We start from the raw sequence: 19,594 nt of genomic DNA on the forward strand, positions 1-19,594 counted from the left end.
AATTGCACCATGACTGAGGACCATCTGGACAAGCAAAATGTTGAGGATTATCATCAGTTGATGATCGATGTAAATATGTGGCCCATACAGCTTGTCTCATTTCCTGCAAATTATTTGCATTATTTCTTATTGCCATACCATAGTATTGTTGTAATTCATTTATAATTTTATCTGACAGGCGACCTCTAATGGTTTTACCATCTGACAAAATTTTGTCCTTCAGATTCTGTTTCAGTTTCCTTAGACGAGTGCCCATTCGTTTCTGAACATGACCGACACATTCTAGTTTAGTTATTGTCTTATTGACATATGGCATGGATTCTGTAACACTTTTGTATGCCTTGGAGTCCCCATCTCCAAGGAATTTTGTGTAAAATACTCCCCGTTCTTTTTCTGATCTGCTAAACATTTTCACAGCAGCGGCAGCCTCCATGCCTCCACTCGTACCTTCATAATTCTTGCTACATATGTGAGCTGCTTCTATCTTACCAGATGCACAATGGTAACAATGTTTAGTGAGCACTTCATAGTCCAAAACTTTACCGCTGTCCACACTAGTAACAGTAGCAACAGCATTTTTGGATGTGTGACCCCTTTTCTGCCAGGTTCCATCAAAAGCAACAGGGATATCTGGGTTTCCTTCATTTATATATTTTGCTTCACTGGCAGCAGCTTTCATTGATAAATCTGCTACAGACTGAACAGCATCTCCTATCACTTCAGTGTAATTGTCAATTTTAGCAGGTGGAGGTGGAAGATTCATTATGGCACAAAATGTTTGAGCAGCAGTATGTCCTTTACCAATTGCTCTCATTGCATACATTAGCCTGATATTACTCTCAAACAAATTGCTACTGCATGTTTTAGAGCTCCAAAAACAGGTCTCATTTTCACAACTGGCACAAACTATAGCAATTTTGCAGGAAAGTCCTATAGATTTTGTTATGTTCATATCAAAAGAACCTCCACAAAGATTACAACACAAACATTTCTTCATAAACTCAGTAAAAACAGGAAAGTCGACTAAAACATATTGTTCATTAGAAGCTTCATCTGTAATTTCACTTGCACAGTTTGATAACTTCTTTTTTGATGCACTGGTGGGCGTGTCTCCTTCACACATCTCAGCTGTACAAACGTCAGAACTTTCACCAGCATCAACAGGTGCTGAAGCAGAATCACTTGAACAAACGTTATTTGTAAATCTATTACCGCGAAACTTTCGCTTTTTAAATAATGATGCACTCCTAGGCATCGTAGAAACTACGCACTCACCACTGAAAGTCAAAACAAGACAGATAACAAACTCCAAATGAGCGACAAACTAAACTCGAGGCTCAAAACAAACACTCACAGATCAAAAACTGAACAATAAACACAGCTAGTCGTAAAAACAATGGTACCTATGGAAGGATCAAAGATTCTACAACTGAAGAGTGAAATCCACAGCCTTCTATATGTAATGTTTTCGGAAATGCGAAGATTTAAATGTGTACAAATCACAAGATGGGTAACTTTGCTGGGCGCACATGTAATTTTGAAAAATTAAATAAAAATACTTCCAATTGGAATTTCTTAACAAATTTTGCACCATTTTAAGCAGAAAATTTCAAATTAAGTTATAAGGTTAAAAACTGAAAATGTGAATTTTTTCCATTTTCCGGCATTCCAACTCCCCTTAAGCTGGTGAAGGCTCTGTAATGGTGTGGGCATGTGCAATTGGAGTGATATGTGACCTCCGATATGTCTAGGTATGAGTCTGACAGGTGACATGTATGTAAGCATCCTGTCTGATCATATGCATCCATTCATATCAATAGAGCATTCCAACGTACTTGGGTAATCCCAGCAAGACAATGCTACATTCCACATGTCCAGAACTGCTACACAGCGACTCCAGGAACACTCTTCTGAGTTTAAACGCTTCTGCTGGCCATGAGCATTATTGAGCATATCTGGGATGTCTCGCAACATGCTGTTCGGAAGAGCTCTCCACCCCCTTGTACTCTTGCAGATTTGTGGACAGTCCTGCAGGATTCACGGTGTCAGTTCCCTCCAGCACTACTTCAGGTATTAGTCGAGTCCATGCCACATTGTGTTGGGGTACCTCTGTGCGCTCGCGGGGGCCGTACATGATATTAGGCAGGTGTATTGGTTTCTTCAGTGTAAATATGCATTTCTGACCATTGGCTCCATATGTCAGTCTAACTGGTTGTGGACCCACTATCATCTGTTTCATTTTGACCAACAAGATTTGAGACAACATGAAAATATACTACAAAATTTCTGGCAGAATGTAGATAACTAAATAACTTAGAAACAACGGAGAACACTCATGGAAGAGCAGAAGCATTGAGTTGCCAACACAAAAAGCAAGAGAGAGAGAGAGAGAGAGAGAGAGAGGAATGAAAACTTTACTAGCTTTCAGAAGAAATCCTTTGATGAGCTAGAGTACTCACACACACAACACACACACACACACACACACACACACACACACACACACACACACACACACACATTCACACCTATCCACCTACACTGTGCTGAGAGACCACACAATGTCTGGGTTGCATGTAAGAATGTGGAGTGGGGTGGGGGTTGTGTTGGGCAGGTTGGGTAGAGGGACAAATTTATGGGAAGTGGTAGGTGAAGTTGAGGGGGGAGCAGCTTGAAGGGAGGCAGCACATCTCTGGACTAGGAGTGTGGGAGAGGGACGGCTTGCGACACACGTGCACCAGAGCTTGTGAGATGCAACACACAATAAACATGACATAGAAGGATGGACTGAGAGCAGGTGAAAGGACAGAATAAGAGGTAACTGTTCATTGGAGAGTGTGGGGACAATGGATTAGCAGAGACTGAGCTAGTAGGATTACAGGAGCGATGCAAGTAATGCAAAGTTAATTCCCATGTATGTAGTTAAGAAAAACTGTTTGGATTTTTGTGACCCTGAAATAATATTTAAAACTTGAAAAGCAATGTTCAGAAACAAGAGAACATTAAATTGTAATTTTGTCTTTACAAGTATCCACAACAACCATCACGACAATTATTTTTTAACTGTTGAAAACAGGAATGCTAAATTGTATTTATACGAAATGTGATTGTTACATGGAAGTGGAGGTAATATCTGTCCAATATTTAACCTACATTTGAACAATTGTCAGTTTCCTGTACAAAGAAGACCATATGTAAAAATTATGTTGACTTTTGAGGGTCATCATGTTTGGCACAGAAAATAGGAGAAAGGGGTTGCTTGTCAGGTTATGTTAAGAGAGACACATGTTTTATAATTTCTGCATAAGTTAAAATGTTGTGCAAGCAAGTGGAGCAAGAAGCAACAAATAAAGCATGAAGATTACTGAAATCAACTGTCTTTTCTTAATTTTTTGCAATTAATATCACAAAACCCATTACTCCAAATCCTGCAAATCTATGACTGCAGACCTGGAGATACTAACTATGCCATTTCAACTTCTACAAGGTCATTAAGAGAAAAGTTAAGTAAATTGTGCTAACTCATTTTCCTGGGCAAGAAAGCAGTCAGTAGGCGGGACACACATCAGGTGTGATGGCGCATGCAGATCCTACCACTGAGATTTTCAGGGTTGGTCACAACTGCTGTCTACACCAGAATACATTTTTTTCACAGAATAACGGATTTTACTGTCTTTTGCAGAATAATTTAGGAAGATATGAGTTGACAACAGCCATGAAGGATGTTTTCAGAGGTGTTACAAATAATGAGAACAAGTTGATGTATTTTGAAGACTAAATTCTTGACAACTGTTTGCGTATGACAAGAGTAAGTACAGTTATGCAATTTGTTTATTTTTTGATGTTATATTGTGCCTTATCAGCTTGTGGAGAACTCTGCTTGTAACTAAATACTATTTATTTTATTTTTATTTTCTATTGGGATTCTTTTCACTTTCTAATATGGCAGACCAAGTTGTGAATATGGCAGACTAAGGTGTGAGAGAGGAAGTGGATCATGAGAGAATAGAGATGAATATTATGGTCTGTTTTAAAGTGTGGCAGTGTTTTATCATGGTAGCATAGCAAGGTGGAACAAATGTTTAAAGAAATGACAAAACTGGTGTCTGAAACAGAACATAGACTAAAAGGTCAAATGGTTTTCCCTCAACAGTCATTCGTGCCATTTGTATGTAACACACCTTCACACTGGAGCTTTTCTTGTGGAAGCTGATACCATTTTTACTATCTGTGTGTGGTTAAGACATGAGTCCTGTCACTTGTGACACACCATGCAAAATGGTGTGTCTCTGAAGCATGCCCAGAGCCTACAGTTACAGAGGATTGGCAGCCCTGGCTAGTCCACAGTTTGGAAAAACCTGGTTCATTAAACCTGAGATCAGCCAAGAAAGACTGAGGTACCTGAAGTGCTAGCCATTTGGCACGACCCACGAGGCACATGAGGCTTTACCACATAAATGGCAAATACTCTCCCACATTACACAACGGCCATTTCTGGTGTTATGTCAGATAGGCACCTCTCTCAGGAATGTCAGACTGGTAGTAGGTAACACAAATCTGTTTAATTAAAAGGAAGGTAAGCATTGGCCATAATATTGATGGTTTAATGATAGCAAAATTGAGTTATTGTGATCGCTTCTCAGCTTTGGTTATTGATAACTAGATACCAGTGCCTATAAGTTTAATTTGTACACCACACCACTGAAGATGATCCCTATGTGATTGAAAATCGATTTTGCTATCAATAAAACATCAATATTATGGCCAACGCTGACCTTCCTTTTAGTTTAACATATATGGTCGTTTTGCACACAGCACTCCATGGAGTCACCAATCAACAAATCTGTTTAGTCAGTGAAGAAATATGCCATACATTATCAATTATGAGCACATGTGAATGGTTTATTTTGCATTAGTGTGCCCACACTTCACATATAGGATTGAAGAATGGAGATGTGCTGCAGCCAAGAATATAAATGGAGTATTCATCATTCAAAAAAAGGCTGTAAAGATTCTACTGTACCTGAGCTATAATGAATCATGTAAAGAGGTGTTAACAAGAAAGAAATTGCTTACACCACTGTACATACCTAAATAAAGTGGTATAGTCACCTAGGCTAAGCTGTAATATTTATGGCTCAGTGAAAGATTGACTATAACCTCAGAATGAACAACATGAAAGGGGCAGACAATAGCCCCTATTATATGGGGATCAGTTTGTGTAACTAACTGCGAAAAGGGCAGCTGGGTATGGAGACTTGAGGAAGTTTAGGGCAGGGAGTTTGTGAGAGTGGAGGGTGCACTGGAGGAACATTCCCCTCATGTGCAGTTTGGTAGAGTAGTTGTGGTGGAGGAGGGGAGGAAAAATCCGAATGAGACCGATACTGAAGCAGGTCGGTATGACAATTAACCTTCTGTGCAGCTGCACGAATGGCCACCGGCAAACTAGTTAATGACAAACCTGACCACCTATTAAATATAGATGATATACATCACAACATTATTGATACCATTGGTGGCATTATGTGCAAACATGTTCTGCAATGATTGAACTTGCAGATGTCCACAGTTTGTCAGTGACTATTCAGATTAGTGCACTACCTGATCAAAAGTATTTGGAGACTTTTATGTAATGCAAAATTGACTGCTAGATGTTACTAAAGGCAAACTCACCAGTACAAAATGAGGTGGGGTGTACTGTGTTGCCAGTAGAGAAGCAGCAACAATAGATTGGATTGTAACAAATCCATCAGGCACATTTCAACCCTTCTAAAGATCCCCAAGTCCACTGTTGGTGATGTGACTGTGAACTGGAAACCCAAAGGAACAACCACACCCAAATCATGACCAGCCAGTCCTTATGTACTGATGGACAGAGTCTGTGGGTTAGTGGGAGTGGTTGTAAATATATATATATATATATATATATATATATATATATATATATATATATATATATATATGAAATCGTAAGAAGCAATCAGTCATGTGTTTGTGAATACCAAAGTGCTCCCAGCAGTCCATCTAGCACAGTGACTGTTCATGGGGAGTTAAAAGGGATGAGGTACAGTGATCAAGCAGCTCCCTATAACCCACACATTTTTGTAGTCAAAGCTAAGCAACACTTGATGCAGCGAAATGAGTGATGCCAAAGGACAGAGAATAAATAAAGGAAATGAGTAATTTGGTGTGAGGAATATTAGTACATCCTGTGGCAATCTGATGGAAGGGTTTGTTTTTGGTGAATGTGAGGAGAACGTTACCAGCCATCACAGACAGCTGCAACACTGAAGTACAGAGGAGGTGGTGTTATGGTATGGGGTCGTTTCTCGTGGTTGTGGTGCGTCCCCTTTCTGCGTTTAACAAAACTCTAAATGCGGAAGGATACAAACACATTTATCAGCACTGCGTACTGCAGAGGAGCAGTTCAGAGGCAATGACTGTGTCAGCATTAGAATGCACCTTGTGATAAAACTGCGTATGTGAGAAAGAAGTCTGTGGACAATAACAATACGAGCCTGCCCAGAGTCGCTATCTGAATGCAGCGAAACACCTTGCAGATGAGTTAGAAGGTCAGTGTCCAACGTCACTATCTTCTCTGGTTTTAGTTCTTTAGGAAGAATGGGCTGCCATCCTTCCACAGGGATTCAGACATCTCACTGTAAGTGTCCCCAGCAGAGTTGAAGCTGTCATAAAGGCTAACTATGAACACATTCTATATTAAAGCTCAGTAATGGATGTCTGGATATTTTAGATCAGATAGTGTGTTGGGTGATAAAGGGATTGTTGATTGGAGTCTGGTTTGTAGTGACAGTGGGTTGGTTGGTGTTAAGGCAAGAAACAGAGTGGCAGGATATTTTCTTTGTAAAGGCATTGGTATTGTTACTGGTATTCTTAAATCGAAACTCTTACAGTGGATTTGAAGACAGTTTTCCGTTGAGTGACTCCTCCTACTCCACCAAAAAGTATCTTCACGGGGGTTTTTGAATCTAATTTACTTTTTTCGTGTTATAATCCATATTAGCAGCATAAGAGTGTAATATTCTACAATTTAACGCCATTCTATTGTGTTGATTTAGAGAAAATGCATATCTTTGATTTGTTTGGGCAACCCCGGAGATTATTGTTGACGGGATTCATCTCTATATATGAAACGCAATGTGCTGACTCACTCATCATCGCCCAGCCCAGGCCTCTAAGGACAGAAATTTGGAATTTGGAGAGGGCTGCGATGTTACACTGTAGGCGTCGTTTTACAAGGAACTTTCCGAAATTCCGCCTCAAAGCGGGTAAAATAAGGTATGATATGTTTCTTGAAAATACGAAGCTCTTTCAATAAGTAATGCCCCAAATTTTTTTCAAAAGCCATTAACATACATAGACAAACGTCCTTGTTGGTGCTTCGCATTTGATGTTTGTTCTATGCGCCGGTGAAGTTTTGAACCATTCTGGCAGATGTCAGAGCCATACTACGGCGTCAAAATGGAGTCTACATACGACTCACGATACGAGCAGCGTGCTGTTATTGAGTTCTTGTGTGCAAAAAAAGAAAGCGTGGTGGACATCCATAAACGTTTGTGTGCAGTGTATGGCGATGCTGCAGTTGATAGGAGTACAGTTGGGAGATGGGTAAAGAGGGTTACAGCCTCAGGAAATGCAGAAACAGAGCTCCATGATCAGCCATGCTCGGAACGTCCTGTCACAGCCACTGCTCCAGACATGCTGAATCGTGCGGATGCTATTTTTCGTGCCGAGCATCTCTTTGGGCTGCTTAAAGATTCTCTGTGGGGAACACAATTTGAAGATGACGAGAGTGTCAGTCACGCAGTGAAAACGTGGCTAAGCCTACAGGACAAGAGGTTTACAAGCAGGGGTTACATGCTCTTCCACGACGTCGGCGTACGGCCATAGAACGTGATGGAGACTATGTAGAAAGATAGGACATGGGCAAAACATTTTGATGTACATTGTCAGCAATTTCTGACTCTTAACAATAAATGTCCTGAGAAAAAAATGTGGGGCATTACTTACTGAACGATCCTCATATGTCGCTATTAAAGCAATTTTGAAGCTAGAACTACGAAAACTGGTATTTAGTAGAAAAAAAAAAGAAATACTTGTTTCAGCATTTTTTGGAAATTTAAGCTCTATCTGAGTTAAATAGTTGGTGAAAGTTTCTTTGAAAACAAATAATTATTAAAGAGCTACTAAAACATTATTGAAGCTACGTCTATGAAAATTGGCATTTGACTTCTTGTTAGAAATTAAAAAAATCATGTTTCAATGTTTTTGGACATTCAACCCCTGAGGGGGTGAAATACTGATGAAAATTTTTGTGAAAATATTGCATTATATTACAACATTTTTCAAAGCTAATTGTATTTGGCTTCTAAAGAAATATGTTTTAGCTAATGAAAGTTTCTATGAACATATCAAAATAAAAACTCAAAAGGGAGGGTTAAGGAATGCCTTCCACTCTAATTACTAGAATTGCATTTTGGTTGGAAGCACTTTCAGAAAAGGCGATGCCTCTATGGCATTATTTAGTGTGAAATTACAATGAAATGAACACCCTTAGCTGCTTACTAGCGTTGACATACGTCAACGGAGACAGATGAAAATGTGTGTGCCCCGACCGGGACTCGAACCCGGGATCTCCTGCTTTTTTTTTTAATCTCATTTTGTTCGTTGTATCTGCGCGGGGCGGACGTCGCAAGACACCCGTTTCAGTTCGTCGGTGATCATTTAACTCAGTTTTTTTATTACAGAGGGCAGCTAACCCTCTGACCGAACACGCTGAGTTACCGTGCCGACATCCATCTGAGCCACCGAGGACACAGAGGATAGCGCGACTGCAGGGATTTATCTCTGGCACGCCTCTCGCGAAACCCACATTCTCAACGTATTGTCCCGCCCTACATTCGTAGTGCCCCCGCCCATTATACTCATTACTCGCGGCGCGTTGCCGATTCGCGTAAGAGTTCGGGCACTGTTTGTGCATTCGCACAGAAGAAGAAGTGGCCGGTGAGCCTTAACCATATATATATTTACTAGGATGGTATCTGTTCTTTCGGACATGTCCGAAAGAACAGATACCATCCTAGTAAATATACAGGGTGTCCCAGCTACCTTGTCCATCCAAAATATCTCTGGAACAATAACAGCTATTGAAAACGACTTTCACCGGTATCAATGTAGGGCTGGGGCCCATGAATGTACATATTTGGAAACATTCTAAAACCAAAGCATATGTGGTTTTTAACATAAACTTATGTTTTTTTAAATGGACCTCCTATATTTTTTCTTCAGCAATCCATAGCATGACAAAGCACATACACAATGGCGTTGATTGCATCGCAATATTCCCATTACATCCCGAGATATTGAGAGGCGAAGTTGACGCTTGAAACACCCGACATGGGCTGCTAGCGCACGTCCTGCGGCTCAGGCGTGAACCCCATGCTGCCCGTAATCGCGATGTGATTGACATGCGTAATCACACCTCCATACTTATCAAGAGGTCCGAAACGAATAATACGGTCTGCTGCCATCCTGCTGCGATTACGGGCAGCATGGGGTTCACGCCTGAGCCTCAGGACGTGCGCTAGCAGCCCATGTCGGGTGTTTCAAGCGTCAACTTCGCCTCTCAATATCTCGGGATGTAATGGGAATATTGCGATGCAATCAACGCCATTGTGTATGTGCTTTGTCATGCTATGGATTGCTGAAGAAAAAATATAGGAGGTCCATTTAAAAAAAATATAAGTTTGTGTTAAAAACCACATATGCTTTGGTTTTAGAATGTTTCCAAATATGTACATTCATGGGCCCCAGCCCTACATTGATACCGGTGAAAGTCGTTTTCCAATAGCTGTTATTGTTCCAGAGATATTTTGGATGGACAAGATATCTGGGACACCCTGTATATTTTTTTAGTGTGCCATGTTTGGAAGATGCAATTTGTGAACAACATAGAAATTAGATTAAAGGAAAACAAAAAAACATCTCTACAGACCCACAGTCAACGTGAGCGAAGCAATGGGTGCTAAACTAATAGAATGTATAATTCATGTAACAGACTACTGTACTAACCTGAGCGGAAAGTGCCCGTTGTATCGGGAACGACCACTTCGCGCCAGTTGTCGGTGTGGCCGTCGCTCTGGTAGGAGGTGATGACGGTGATGCTGTGGCCCCTGGCGTGCAGCGCCTTCAGGTAAGACTGTCCGAGGCCCCAGTGGCTGCGGCTGTGGATCGGGAAGAAGGCCAGGAAGTTGGCAGCGTCCAGGCCGGAGAGCGCGCAGGCCAGCAGCGTCACCTGGATGGCTCGCATCTGGAAAAGCGAGGCGTGCGCGGTGGTCATAACTCCCAATGTGTGAGTCCTCAAACTGGTGAAAAGTTGTGGACACTAGCAGCAATCTGGGACAGCACGACAATGGATTGGTACACTCCGACTGGTGTTACTGTTGAAATGCTGCATAAATGTACCGCGTGCAATCCAGAGCCACTGCAGTTCCCTTACCAGTGGCTGGTTCAAATGGCTCTACTAAGCACTATGGGACTTAACATCTGAGGTCATCAGTCGCCTAGAACTTAGAACTACTTAAACCTAACTAACCTAAGGACATCACACACATCCATGCCCGAGGCAGGATTCGAACCTGCGACCGTAGCAGCCGCGCGGTTCCAGACTATAGCGCCTAGAACCGCTCGGCCACCCCGGCCGGCACCCAGTGGCTGTTGCTGTGTATGAACATGAGAGTATGTGAACAATTTAACTTTCGACACGTTGCGGATTTATTTGTTATTTTTCTTTGAATTCTGTTAAAAGTGACATAGATGCGGCAGTCTGAAAGACTTAAAAATCTACCGCGCACCACTGCTCCTCTAGACTCCGTGAAACTTGGCAACGGGGTCATGAGCACACCTTCACTTGTGCAGGGTTTAAGGAGCTTTTGCGCATGCGCGACTCGTGTGACGTAATTGCCTTACGGGCCAAACACATTCGGATTTGATAAACAACCTGCAAGGATCACGCTGTGAACATCTAGTCCTCGCCGCTCAACTTCAAGTTTATGTCAATGCCACCAGGTGTTAGCACATTCGCTCGGCATAAATCCTGCTGGATGATAGCACACTCCTCAGCTATGCTAATTACTCACTATACAGGGTGTTACAAAAAGGCACGGCCAAACTTTCAGGAAACATTCCTGACACACAAATAAAGAAAAGATGTTATGGGGACATGTGTCCGGAAACGCTTAATTTCCATGTTAGACCTCATTTTAGTTTCGTCAGTATGTACTGTATGTCCGCAGCTCGTAGTTGTGCGGTAGCGCTCTCGCTTCCCGCGCCCGGGTTCCCGGGTTCGATTCCCGGCGGGGTCAGGTATTATCTCTGCCTAGTGATGACTGGGTGTTGTGTGCTGTCCTTAGGTTAGTTAGGTTTAAGTAGTTCTAAGTTCTAGGGGACTGATGACCATAGATGTTAAGTCCCATAGTGCTCAGAGGCATTTGAAACATTTTTGTACAGTACTTCCTCGATTCACCGCCAGTGGGCCCAATTGAAGGAAGGTAATGTCGACTTCAGTACTTGTGTTGACATGCGACTCATTGCTCTACAGTACTAGCATCAAGCACATCAGTACATAGCATCAACAGGTTAGTGTTCATCACGAACGTGGTTTTGCAGTCAGTGCAATCTTTACAAATGTGGAGTTGGCAGATGCCCATTTGATGTATGGATTAGCACGGGGCAATAGCCGTGGCGCGGTACGTTTGTATCGAGACAGATTTCCAGAACGAAGGTGTCCCGACAGGAAGACGGTCGAGGCAATTGATCGGCGTCGTAGGGAGCACGGAACATTCCAGCCTATGACTCGTGACTGGGGAAGACCTAGAACGACGAGGACACCTGCAATGGACGAGGCAATTCTTCGTGCAGTTGACAATAAACCTAATGTCAGCGCCAGAGAAGTTGCTGCTGTACAAGGTAACGTTGACCACGTCACTGTATGGAGAGTGCTACGGGAGAACCAGTTGTTTCCGTACCATGTACAGCGTGTGCAGGCACTATCAGCAGCTGATTGGCCTCCACGGGTACACTTCTGCGAATGCTTCATGCAACAATGTGTCAATCCTCTTTTCAGTGCAAATGTTGTCTTTACGGATGAGGCTTCATTCCAACGTGATTAAATTGTAAATTTTCACAATCAACACGTGTGGGCTGACGAGAATCCGCACGCAGTTGTGCAATCACGTCATCAACACAGATTTTCTGTGAACGTTTGGGCAGGCATTGTTGGTGATGTCTCGATTGGGCCCCATGTCCTTCCACCTACGCTCAATGGTGCACTTTATCATGATTTCATACGGGATACTCTACCTGTGCTGCTAGAACATGTGCCTTTACAAGTACGACACAACATGTGGTTCATGCACGATGGAGCTCCTGCACATTTCAGTCAAAGTGTTCGTACGCTTCTCAACAACAGATTCGGTGACCGATGGATTGGTAGAGGCGGACCAATTCCATGGCCTCCACGATCTCCTGACCTCAACCCTCTTGACTTTCATTTATGGGGGCATTTGAAAGCTCTTGTCTACGCAACCCCGGTACCAAATGTAGAGACTCTTCGTGCTCGTATTGTGGACGGCTGTGATACAATACGCTATTCTCCAGGGCTCCATCAGCGCATCAGGGATTCCATGCGACGGAGTGTGGATGCATGTATCCTCGCTAACGGAGGACATTTTGAACATTTCCTGTAACAAAGTGTTTGAAGTCACGCTGGTACATTCTGTCGCTGTGTGTTCCCATTCCATGATTAATGTGATTTGAAGAGAAGTAATAAAATGAGCTCTAGCATGGAAAGTAAGCGTTTCCGGACACATGTCCACATAACATATTTTCTTTCTTTGTGTGTGAGGAATGTTTCCTGAAAGTTTGGCCGTACCTTTTTGTAACACCCTGTATACTGTAGTAACATTACATGGGACGTTGGTATACGTTAAAGTTGTACTGACTATAAACCAAATTTGTGGGTTTCTGAATGAGTTATAGTACATTAAGCTATGAATTTCGTCGTACAGTAATCCATTGGAGGCGCTGGGAATTATAAGGGCCTAAAGCATGTCAAAATGGTTCAAATGGCTCTGAGCACTATGGGACTTAACAGCTGTGGTGATCAGTCCCCTAGAACTTAGAACTACTTAAACCTAACTAACCTAAGGACATCACACACATCCATGCCCGAGGCAGGATTCGAATCTGCGACCGTAGCAGTCGCGCGGTTCCGGACTGCGCGCCTAGAACCGCGAGACCTAAAGCATGTCACTCTCAATTGTGAGATTGTAGCATTTACTCATGCTTCTGAAATATGTTGATCTTATGAGGAGTCAGGTTTGTCTGTGCTGTAGGCCCACATTTTGTATATGAAAATTCACGAAAAGCTGTATCACTGGTTTTCCTGATATTCACTTAAATGTGGGATCGACGGCGGTGTGCTTTAGGCCATAATGGACTTCAGCGCCTCATTTGTATTCTAGTCCATGTTGGTAGACATTACTACGTGAGTTTAATCATTTCCACAATCGGCTGTTTGTGTTTGGAGTTAGTTGTCTACTGTGCGGAAATCGGGTTTCGTGTGCAGTGTAAACATGAACTATGTTAAATCTATTTTAAACGCTAACAAAAAGTAAAGCCATGAGGACGCGTCGTGCTTGGGTAGCTCAGTCGATAGAGCAGTTGCCCGCGAAAGGCAAAGTTCCCGAGTTCGAGTCTCGCTTCGGCATACAGCTTTAATCTGCCAGGTAGTTTCGTATCAGCGCACAATCCGCTGCAGAGTGAAAATCTCATTCTCCAAACAGAGAAATAAATTGCCACGAAAAGTTAGCCGCAAAGGAACTGGGGCCTCCGAGAACAGATCCATTGATTGAGAGTGACGAAATCAAATAAGCGTGACTACAGGCGAACATTTATCAAGGAAGTGTACAGTTAGCACAGGTTGTTCTGTTTTCAGCCCGGAGGTACATTCGTGAACTAATACTTCTGTTAGGGATCTTGTACGTGTGTGTGGGAAAGCACGAAAGCTGTCATTTATACAAAAATGCGAAAGAGAGTCTTGCTAAATCTTACACATAATTTCGTTATCGCCATAAATTGTGCTTAATTCTGTACAAGACAACAAAAATCGGCAAGAACAATTCTTTCTTTTGTCAGGTAAGTTACGCGTCTTATTATTAGTATTATTTCTTTCCCTTCTCAGACGTTATGTCTGGTTAAAAATGGAAAGTGACGCGGATCTTGATCAAGCGTGATTTCCTTTTAACTGTACGGTATATGTTACATTGCATGTAGGAACTTTCGGGTAATTGAATATGTATCAATAATTACAGATTTCTGTAGTTGTATATATACGTTTGGATGGTGGTTAGTGTTGAACGTCCCGTCGACAACGAGGTCATTAGAGACGGAGCGCAAGCTCGGGTTAGGGAAGGATTGGGAAGGAAATCGGCCGTGCCCTTTCAAAGGAACCATCCCGGCATTTGCCTGAAACGATTTAGGGAATTCACGGAAAACCTAAATCAGGATGGCCGGAGACGGGATTGAACCGTCGTCCTCCCGAATGCGAGTCCAGTGTGTATACGTTTGGATGTAGCTGTACTGCGTTGATGTACTGGTGGATATTGTGTGGTATGACTCCTGTAGTTGATAGTATAATTGGTATAATGTCAACTTAATCCTGATGCCACATGTCTTTGACTTCCTCAGCCAGTTGGATGTATTTTTCAACTTGTTCTCCTGGTTTCTTCTGTATATTTGTTGTATTGGGTATGGATATTTCGATTAGTTGTGTTAATTTCTTCTTTTTATTGGTGAGTATGATGTCAGGTTTGTTATGTGGTGTTGTTTTATCTGTAATAATGGCTCTGTTCCAGTATAATTTGTATTCATCATTCTCCAGTACATTTTGTGGTGCTGTTTTATTAGTTTATGTTGTATGGCAAGTTGTTGATGTATTATCTTTGCTACATTGTCATGTCTTCTGGGGTATCCTGTATTTGCTAGTATTGTACATCCGCTTGTGATGTGATCTACTGTTTCTATTTGTTGTTTGCAAAGTCTGCATTTATCTGTTGTGGTATTGGGATCTTTAATAATATGCTTGCTGTAATATCTGGTGTTTATTGTTTGATCTTGTATTGCAATCATGAATTCTTCCGTCTCACTGTATATATTGCCATTTCTTAGCCATGTGTTGGATGCGTCTCGATCGATGTGTGGCTGTGTTACATGATACGGGTGCTTGCCATGAAGTTATTATTACAGTTCTTATTATTACTGGCAGTGCCTGTAGTTGTATAAACTTGTTGATAATCGTAAACGTTATACAGCAGATGCTATTAATCTCACGTTCTCAGATTTATCCGAATCTAAAAATTTGTGAACACACAGAATGTATACTCACGAGTCGCCACTGCTCTTTGCATAGTTCGTACTCACCACACAAGTGTGTATTTGAGGACGGGGGAGTAGTTGGTGTAGGTGTGAGTGAGTGCTGGGATAGCCAGCCTGACCAAATTGTGATGAGGCACCATTCACCAGACAAAAGGCAGTGTGGACTGCAGATAGGAAAATTTGAGGTTTATGGGACATTATGTTGAACACAGCAAGTCCCCTGACTTCACGGCTCTTGATGTTATAATATCTATAGCGTCATTCGATTGATATCTGATCGATCGTTTCCTGGCTACAGCGTTGTTTTTTCTTTAAATTAAGTTTTAACATATTAAAGGTTGCTTCTGACGTACAGTTTAATATACTTTCGACTAAAAATTTAAAGTAATTTAATTTTTCTTTTTCTATTCATAGCCATGAATTTACCCCTCACCACCATTATATCATTTATCATCTCGTGGTTCATGTTTTCGCTTTTGGTTTCAGTGTCAGAGACCATACCTAACACTGCTAGCGTTTATTAGCAGTCGAAGCCATCTGTTATCCTCACCTGAGAGAACAGCTTTTCCGGCGCACGGCTCCCGTCAACTAATGCCGCCAAGTCTCGCTGCAGCGTTCGATTTTGTACACTTCTCATGGACCGTTTTGTGAGACTTTTGAGCTGTATTAATCGAAGCGAGAGGCCACAATACTTTTCTTCAGTTAGTTTATCACACAAGACAATATTTAAGTTAAAATTGATTAATTGAAACTGTATGTGGAGACAAGAACACAGTACTGAGAGAGGTGGCGCAGTAACACGACGCTGGACTCTCATCTGAGAGTACCTCGGTTCAAATCCCGGTAAGGTCTCCCAGATTTGGGTTTCTTGTTCGGTTTCTCGGAGGCTTCCTTTGATTCCTCTCCCATTCTTCGCCCCCGCCTCGTCATCGACGGTACGCTTCGCAAATACAAAGTCTCTAAAGGCTATCGACTGAAATGCATGAGCGTAACATTGCACTCAGTTTTCATTTTGGTAGTGTTATGGCAATTTAAAAAAAGAAAAATACTTTTAGAACTTCTGTCTCCGCACCAACTCTGAGCGACCAATATAGTACTGTTTTTATTTTAATCATTTCATTTATTTAATGCAAACTGTGTGTAACGTGATGATGCGAAGTCGATCATTCGTCCCTTCGCGGCATGATGTACGCACGCTCTATTTTTCCACAGACGACTCTTAACGCTTCGCTACTGGCGATTTACTTTCAACTGGACTGCTGCAGTCCATTCGAGTGCGGCGTTCTAGCCGTAGGTAGTGCTCGTGGTAATTGTGTGTTTGTTCACAAACACTACCAACGGTGACCTTCCGATCGGTACAGGAACAGTCATAATAGCAAAATGTAGACTTTCACGGCCGGAAATATCATGTCCATTATAATTATCCGGGCTGTTATGTCGTGGTCGGTTGATGAACCGTCATCAACCGACGGATAACAGCCCGGATAATTATAATGGACAGTCATAATAGCAACACATCGACAGGATATATCGGGGTGATGCCAGACTTTTGCCGATGTGTGTACGAATAGATTACACTCTTGTAGCACAGGGTCACCGAAAAGACCGTTAATATTTGAGAAAGCACTAATTCACGGAATAATGCAGGTAAAGAGGAAAAAATTGAGACACATGCCTGAAATAACATGGGATTATATTGAAAGCAAGAACGAGTGCAAGAAAAAAAAAACAGGACGACATATGGCGCTGACGACAACACCGCATGAGAATCGTGTATGACGTAGGCTGCAATGAAAGGCCGCATGGGATTAGCCGAGCGGTCTGCAGTCTTGGACTGTGCGGCTGATCACGGCAGAGGTTCGAGTCCTCCCTGGGCATGGGTGTGTGTGTTTGTCCTTAGGATAATTTTGGTTAAGTAGTGTGTAAGCTTAGGGACTGATGACCTTAGCAGTTAAGTCCCATAAGATTTCACACGCATTTGATCATGTTTTTGCAATGGAAGAGGGAGTCATATGCCTCAGCAATAGTGGCGTGTTGACTTTACCAGAAAAGGCACTTTAAGTGAAAATTCACTTCAGGATGGAGAATCCGCTACTGCAGCTTTACGATTATATCGCCATAACAACAGTATTCGAACGTGTAACGGTCTTGTGACAAGTGTTGCTGTGAAGGAAATGGTCACGAAGCTCGAAACCACAGGGTGTTTGGGCGATCGGCCCCGTAGTGGGGGACCGACCAGACGTAAGTGCTCCTGCTGCTCGGACAGTTCAGGAAGAATTTCACGGTTTCATCTGCGCGCGGTCAAGTCGCACGTCGCACCTGCATTCCACGCTCTACTGTTTGCAGAGCACTAAGACGTACCCTCCAATGCTATCCGTACACAATCCGGCGTCTTCACGAACTGTTAGCCATAGATTTTGTGACACGGAGAGCATTTGCAGCGCGGGCACCCGAGAAATGGCTGTCTAACGTGTTGTGGACCAATGAAGCCCATTTCACATTCCGACGGTCTGTCAACACCCACAGCTGCAGAATTTGGGCTACTGAATATCCTAGAACTGTCGTGGAAACCTTGATGCATGAAGAGAAAGCCACAGTATAGCGTGTATTTTCCACATCAATCGGGATCTGACCCTTTTTCTTCGAGGAGTGTCAGAGTGATGGGTGCGAGGTACGCCGATATGTTGCAGAATCGCATCATCCCTAGCCTAGCTGATAAACATGTGCTGGGAGGTACGACTTTTATGCAGCATGGCGCTCCATCCCACGTTGTTACACGGGTGAAATATTTCTTGGGCAAATCGTTTGGCGAGGTTCGCGTGCTGAGTCGCCAATTCCATCAAGCTTGGCCTCCCAGGTTGCCAGACCTCCTCAGTCCGTCTGATTATTGGCTGTGGGGCTACCTTAAGTCGCAAGTGTACCACGATCGTCGGACCTCATTAGGCATACCAAAAGACAAACAACATCCGGCGGCACTTTCTCACCATACCTACTGATATGCTGTACAGTGCTGTTCACACAATTGTCCCTACTGACATAGTTCATGGATGACGGCCGACATGATGAAAATTTGTTATAAACAGCATCGTATTTCCAAAAAATGAATAGTTATGATAACTACTGTCTTTGAGTCATGTGAAGCGTCATCTGTTGGTCATTTTCTGCGTATTTTTTGGTTTCAATAAAACCCCATGTCATTTCAAGCAGCCGTGTCAATTTTTATTTCTCTACCTATATTATTCCGTGAGGTACCGAATTTTCAAATCTTGACGGACTTGCCGGTCACCCTCTATATCTATGTTGTCTTACGGTTTTGCCTTACAAGTAAGAAGTAACTAAATACTGCACAAAGTTTTTCGATAAATTTACTACTGGTTCAGCAACACGAAGACGAGAAATGTTAAAAACATCCGGAGAAGACGTGAAGCTATTACCTCTAGATTCCACACTGAAGAGTCAAAGAAACTGGTATAAACAGGCAGAATATAGCGCTGTGGTCGGCAACGCCTGTATAAGACAACAACTGTCTGGTGCAGTTCCTAGATCGGCTACTGCTGCTACAATGGCAGGTTATTAAGGTTTAAGTGCCTTTGAACGTGGTGCTTTATGCGGCGCACGAGCGATGCGACACAGCATCTCCGAGACGGGCGATGGGACACAGAATCTCCGATGTAGCGATAAAATCGGGAATTTTCCGTACGATCATTTCACTAGTGTACCATGAATATCAGCAATCTGGTAAAACATCAAATCTCCGATATTGCTGCGGCCGGAAAAAGATCGTACAAGAACAGGGCCAACGACAGAGGAGCAACCCTTCCGCATATTGCTGCGGATTTCAATGCTGGGCCATCAACAAGTGTCAGCGTGCGAACCATTCAACGAAACAACATCGATGTGGGCTTTCGGAGCAGGACGCCCACTCGTGTACCCTTGATGACTGCACGACACAAAGCTTTACACATCGCCTGGGCCTGTCAACACCGTCATTGGACTGTTGACGACTGGAAACATGTTGCCTGGTCGGGGGGGTCTCGTTTCAAACCGTATCGAGCGGCTGGACGTGTACGGGTATGGAGACAACCTCGTGAATCCATGGACCCTGCATGTCAGCAGGGCACTGTTCAACCTGGCAGAG

At 42.8% G+C, this 19,594-nt stretch overlaps 1 protein-coding gene across 1 annotated transcript in view; it reads right to left on the reverse strand.

Annotated features, from left to right (window-relative positions):
• The window catches only part of LOC126418697 (UDP-glycosyltransferase UGT5-like), a 111,000-nt gene that overhangs the window by 66,089 nt on the left and 25,317 nt on the right, over positions 1 to 19,594 (reverse strand). Inside the window, exon 2 of the mRNA XM_050085592.1 lies at positions 10,093 to 10,330. Coding sequence (XP_049941549.1) covers positions 10,093 to 10,330 — 238 coding nt within the window. The remainder of the gene's footprint in view (positions 1 to 10,092; positions 10,331 to 19,594) is intronic.

Source organism: Schistocerca serialis, chromosome 9 (genome assembly GCF_023864345.2).
Source record: "Schistocerca serialis cubense isolate TAMUIC-IGC-003099 chromosome 9, iqSchSeri2.2, whole genome shotgun sequence".
Taxonomy (NCBI): domain Eukaryota; kingdom Metazoa; phylum Arthropoda; class Insecta; order Orthoptera; family Acrididae; genus Schistocerca; species Schistocerca serialis.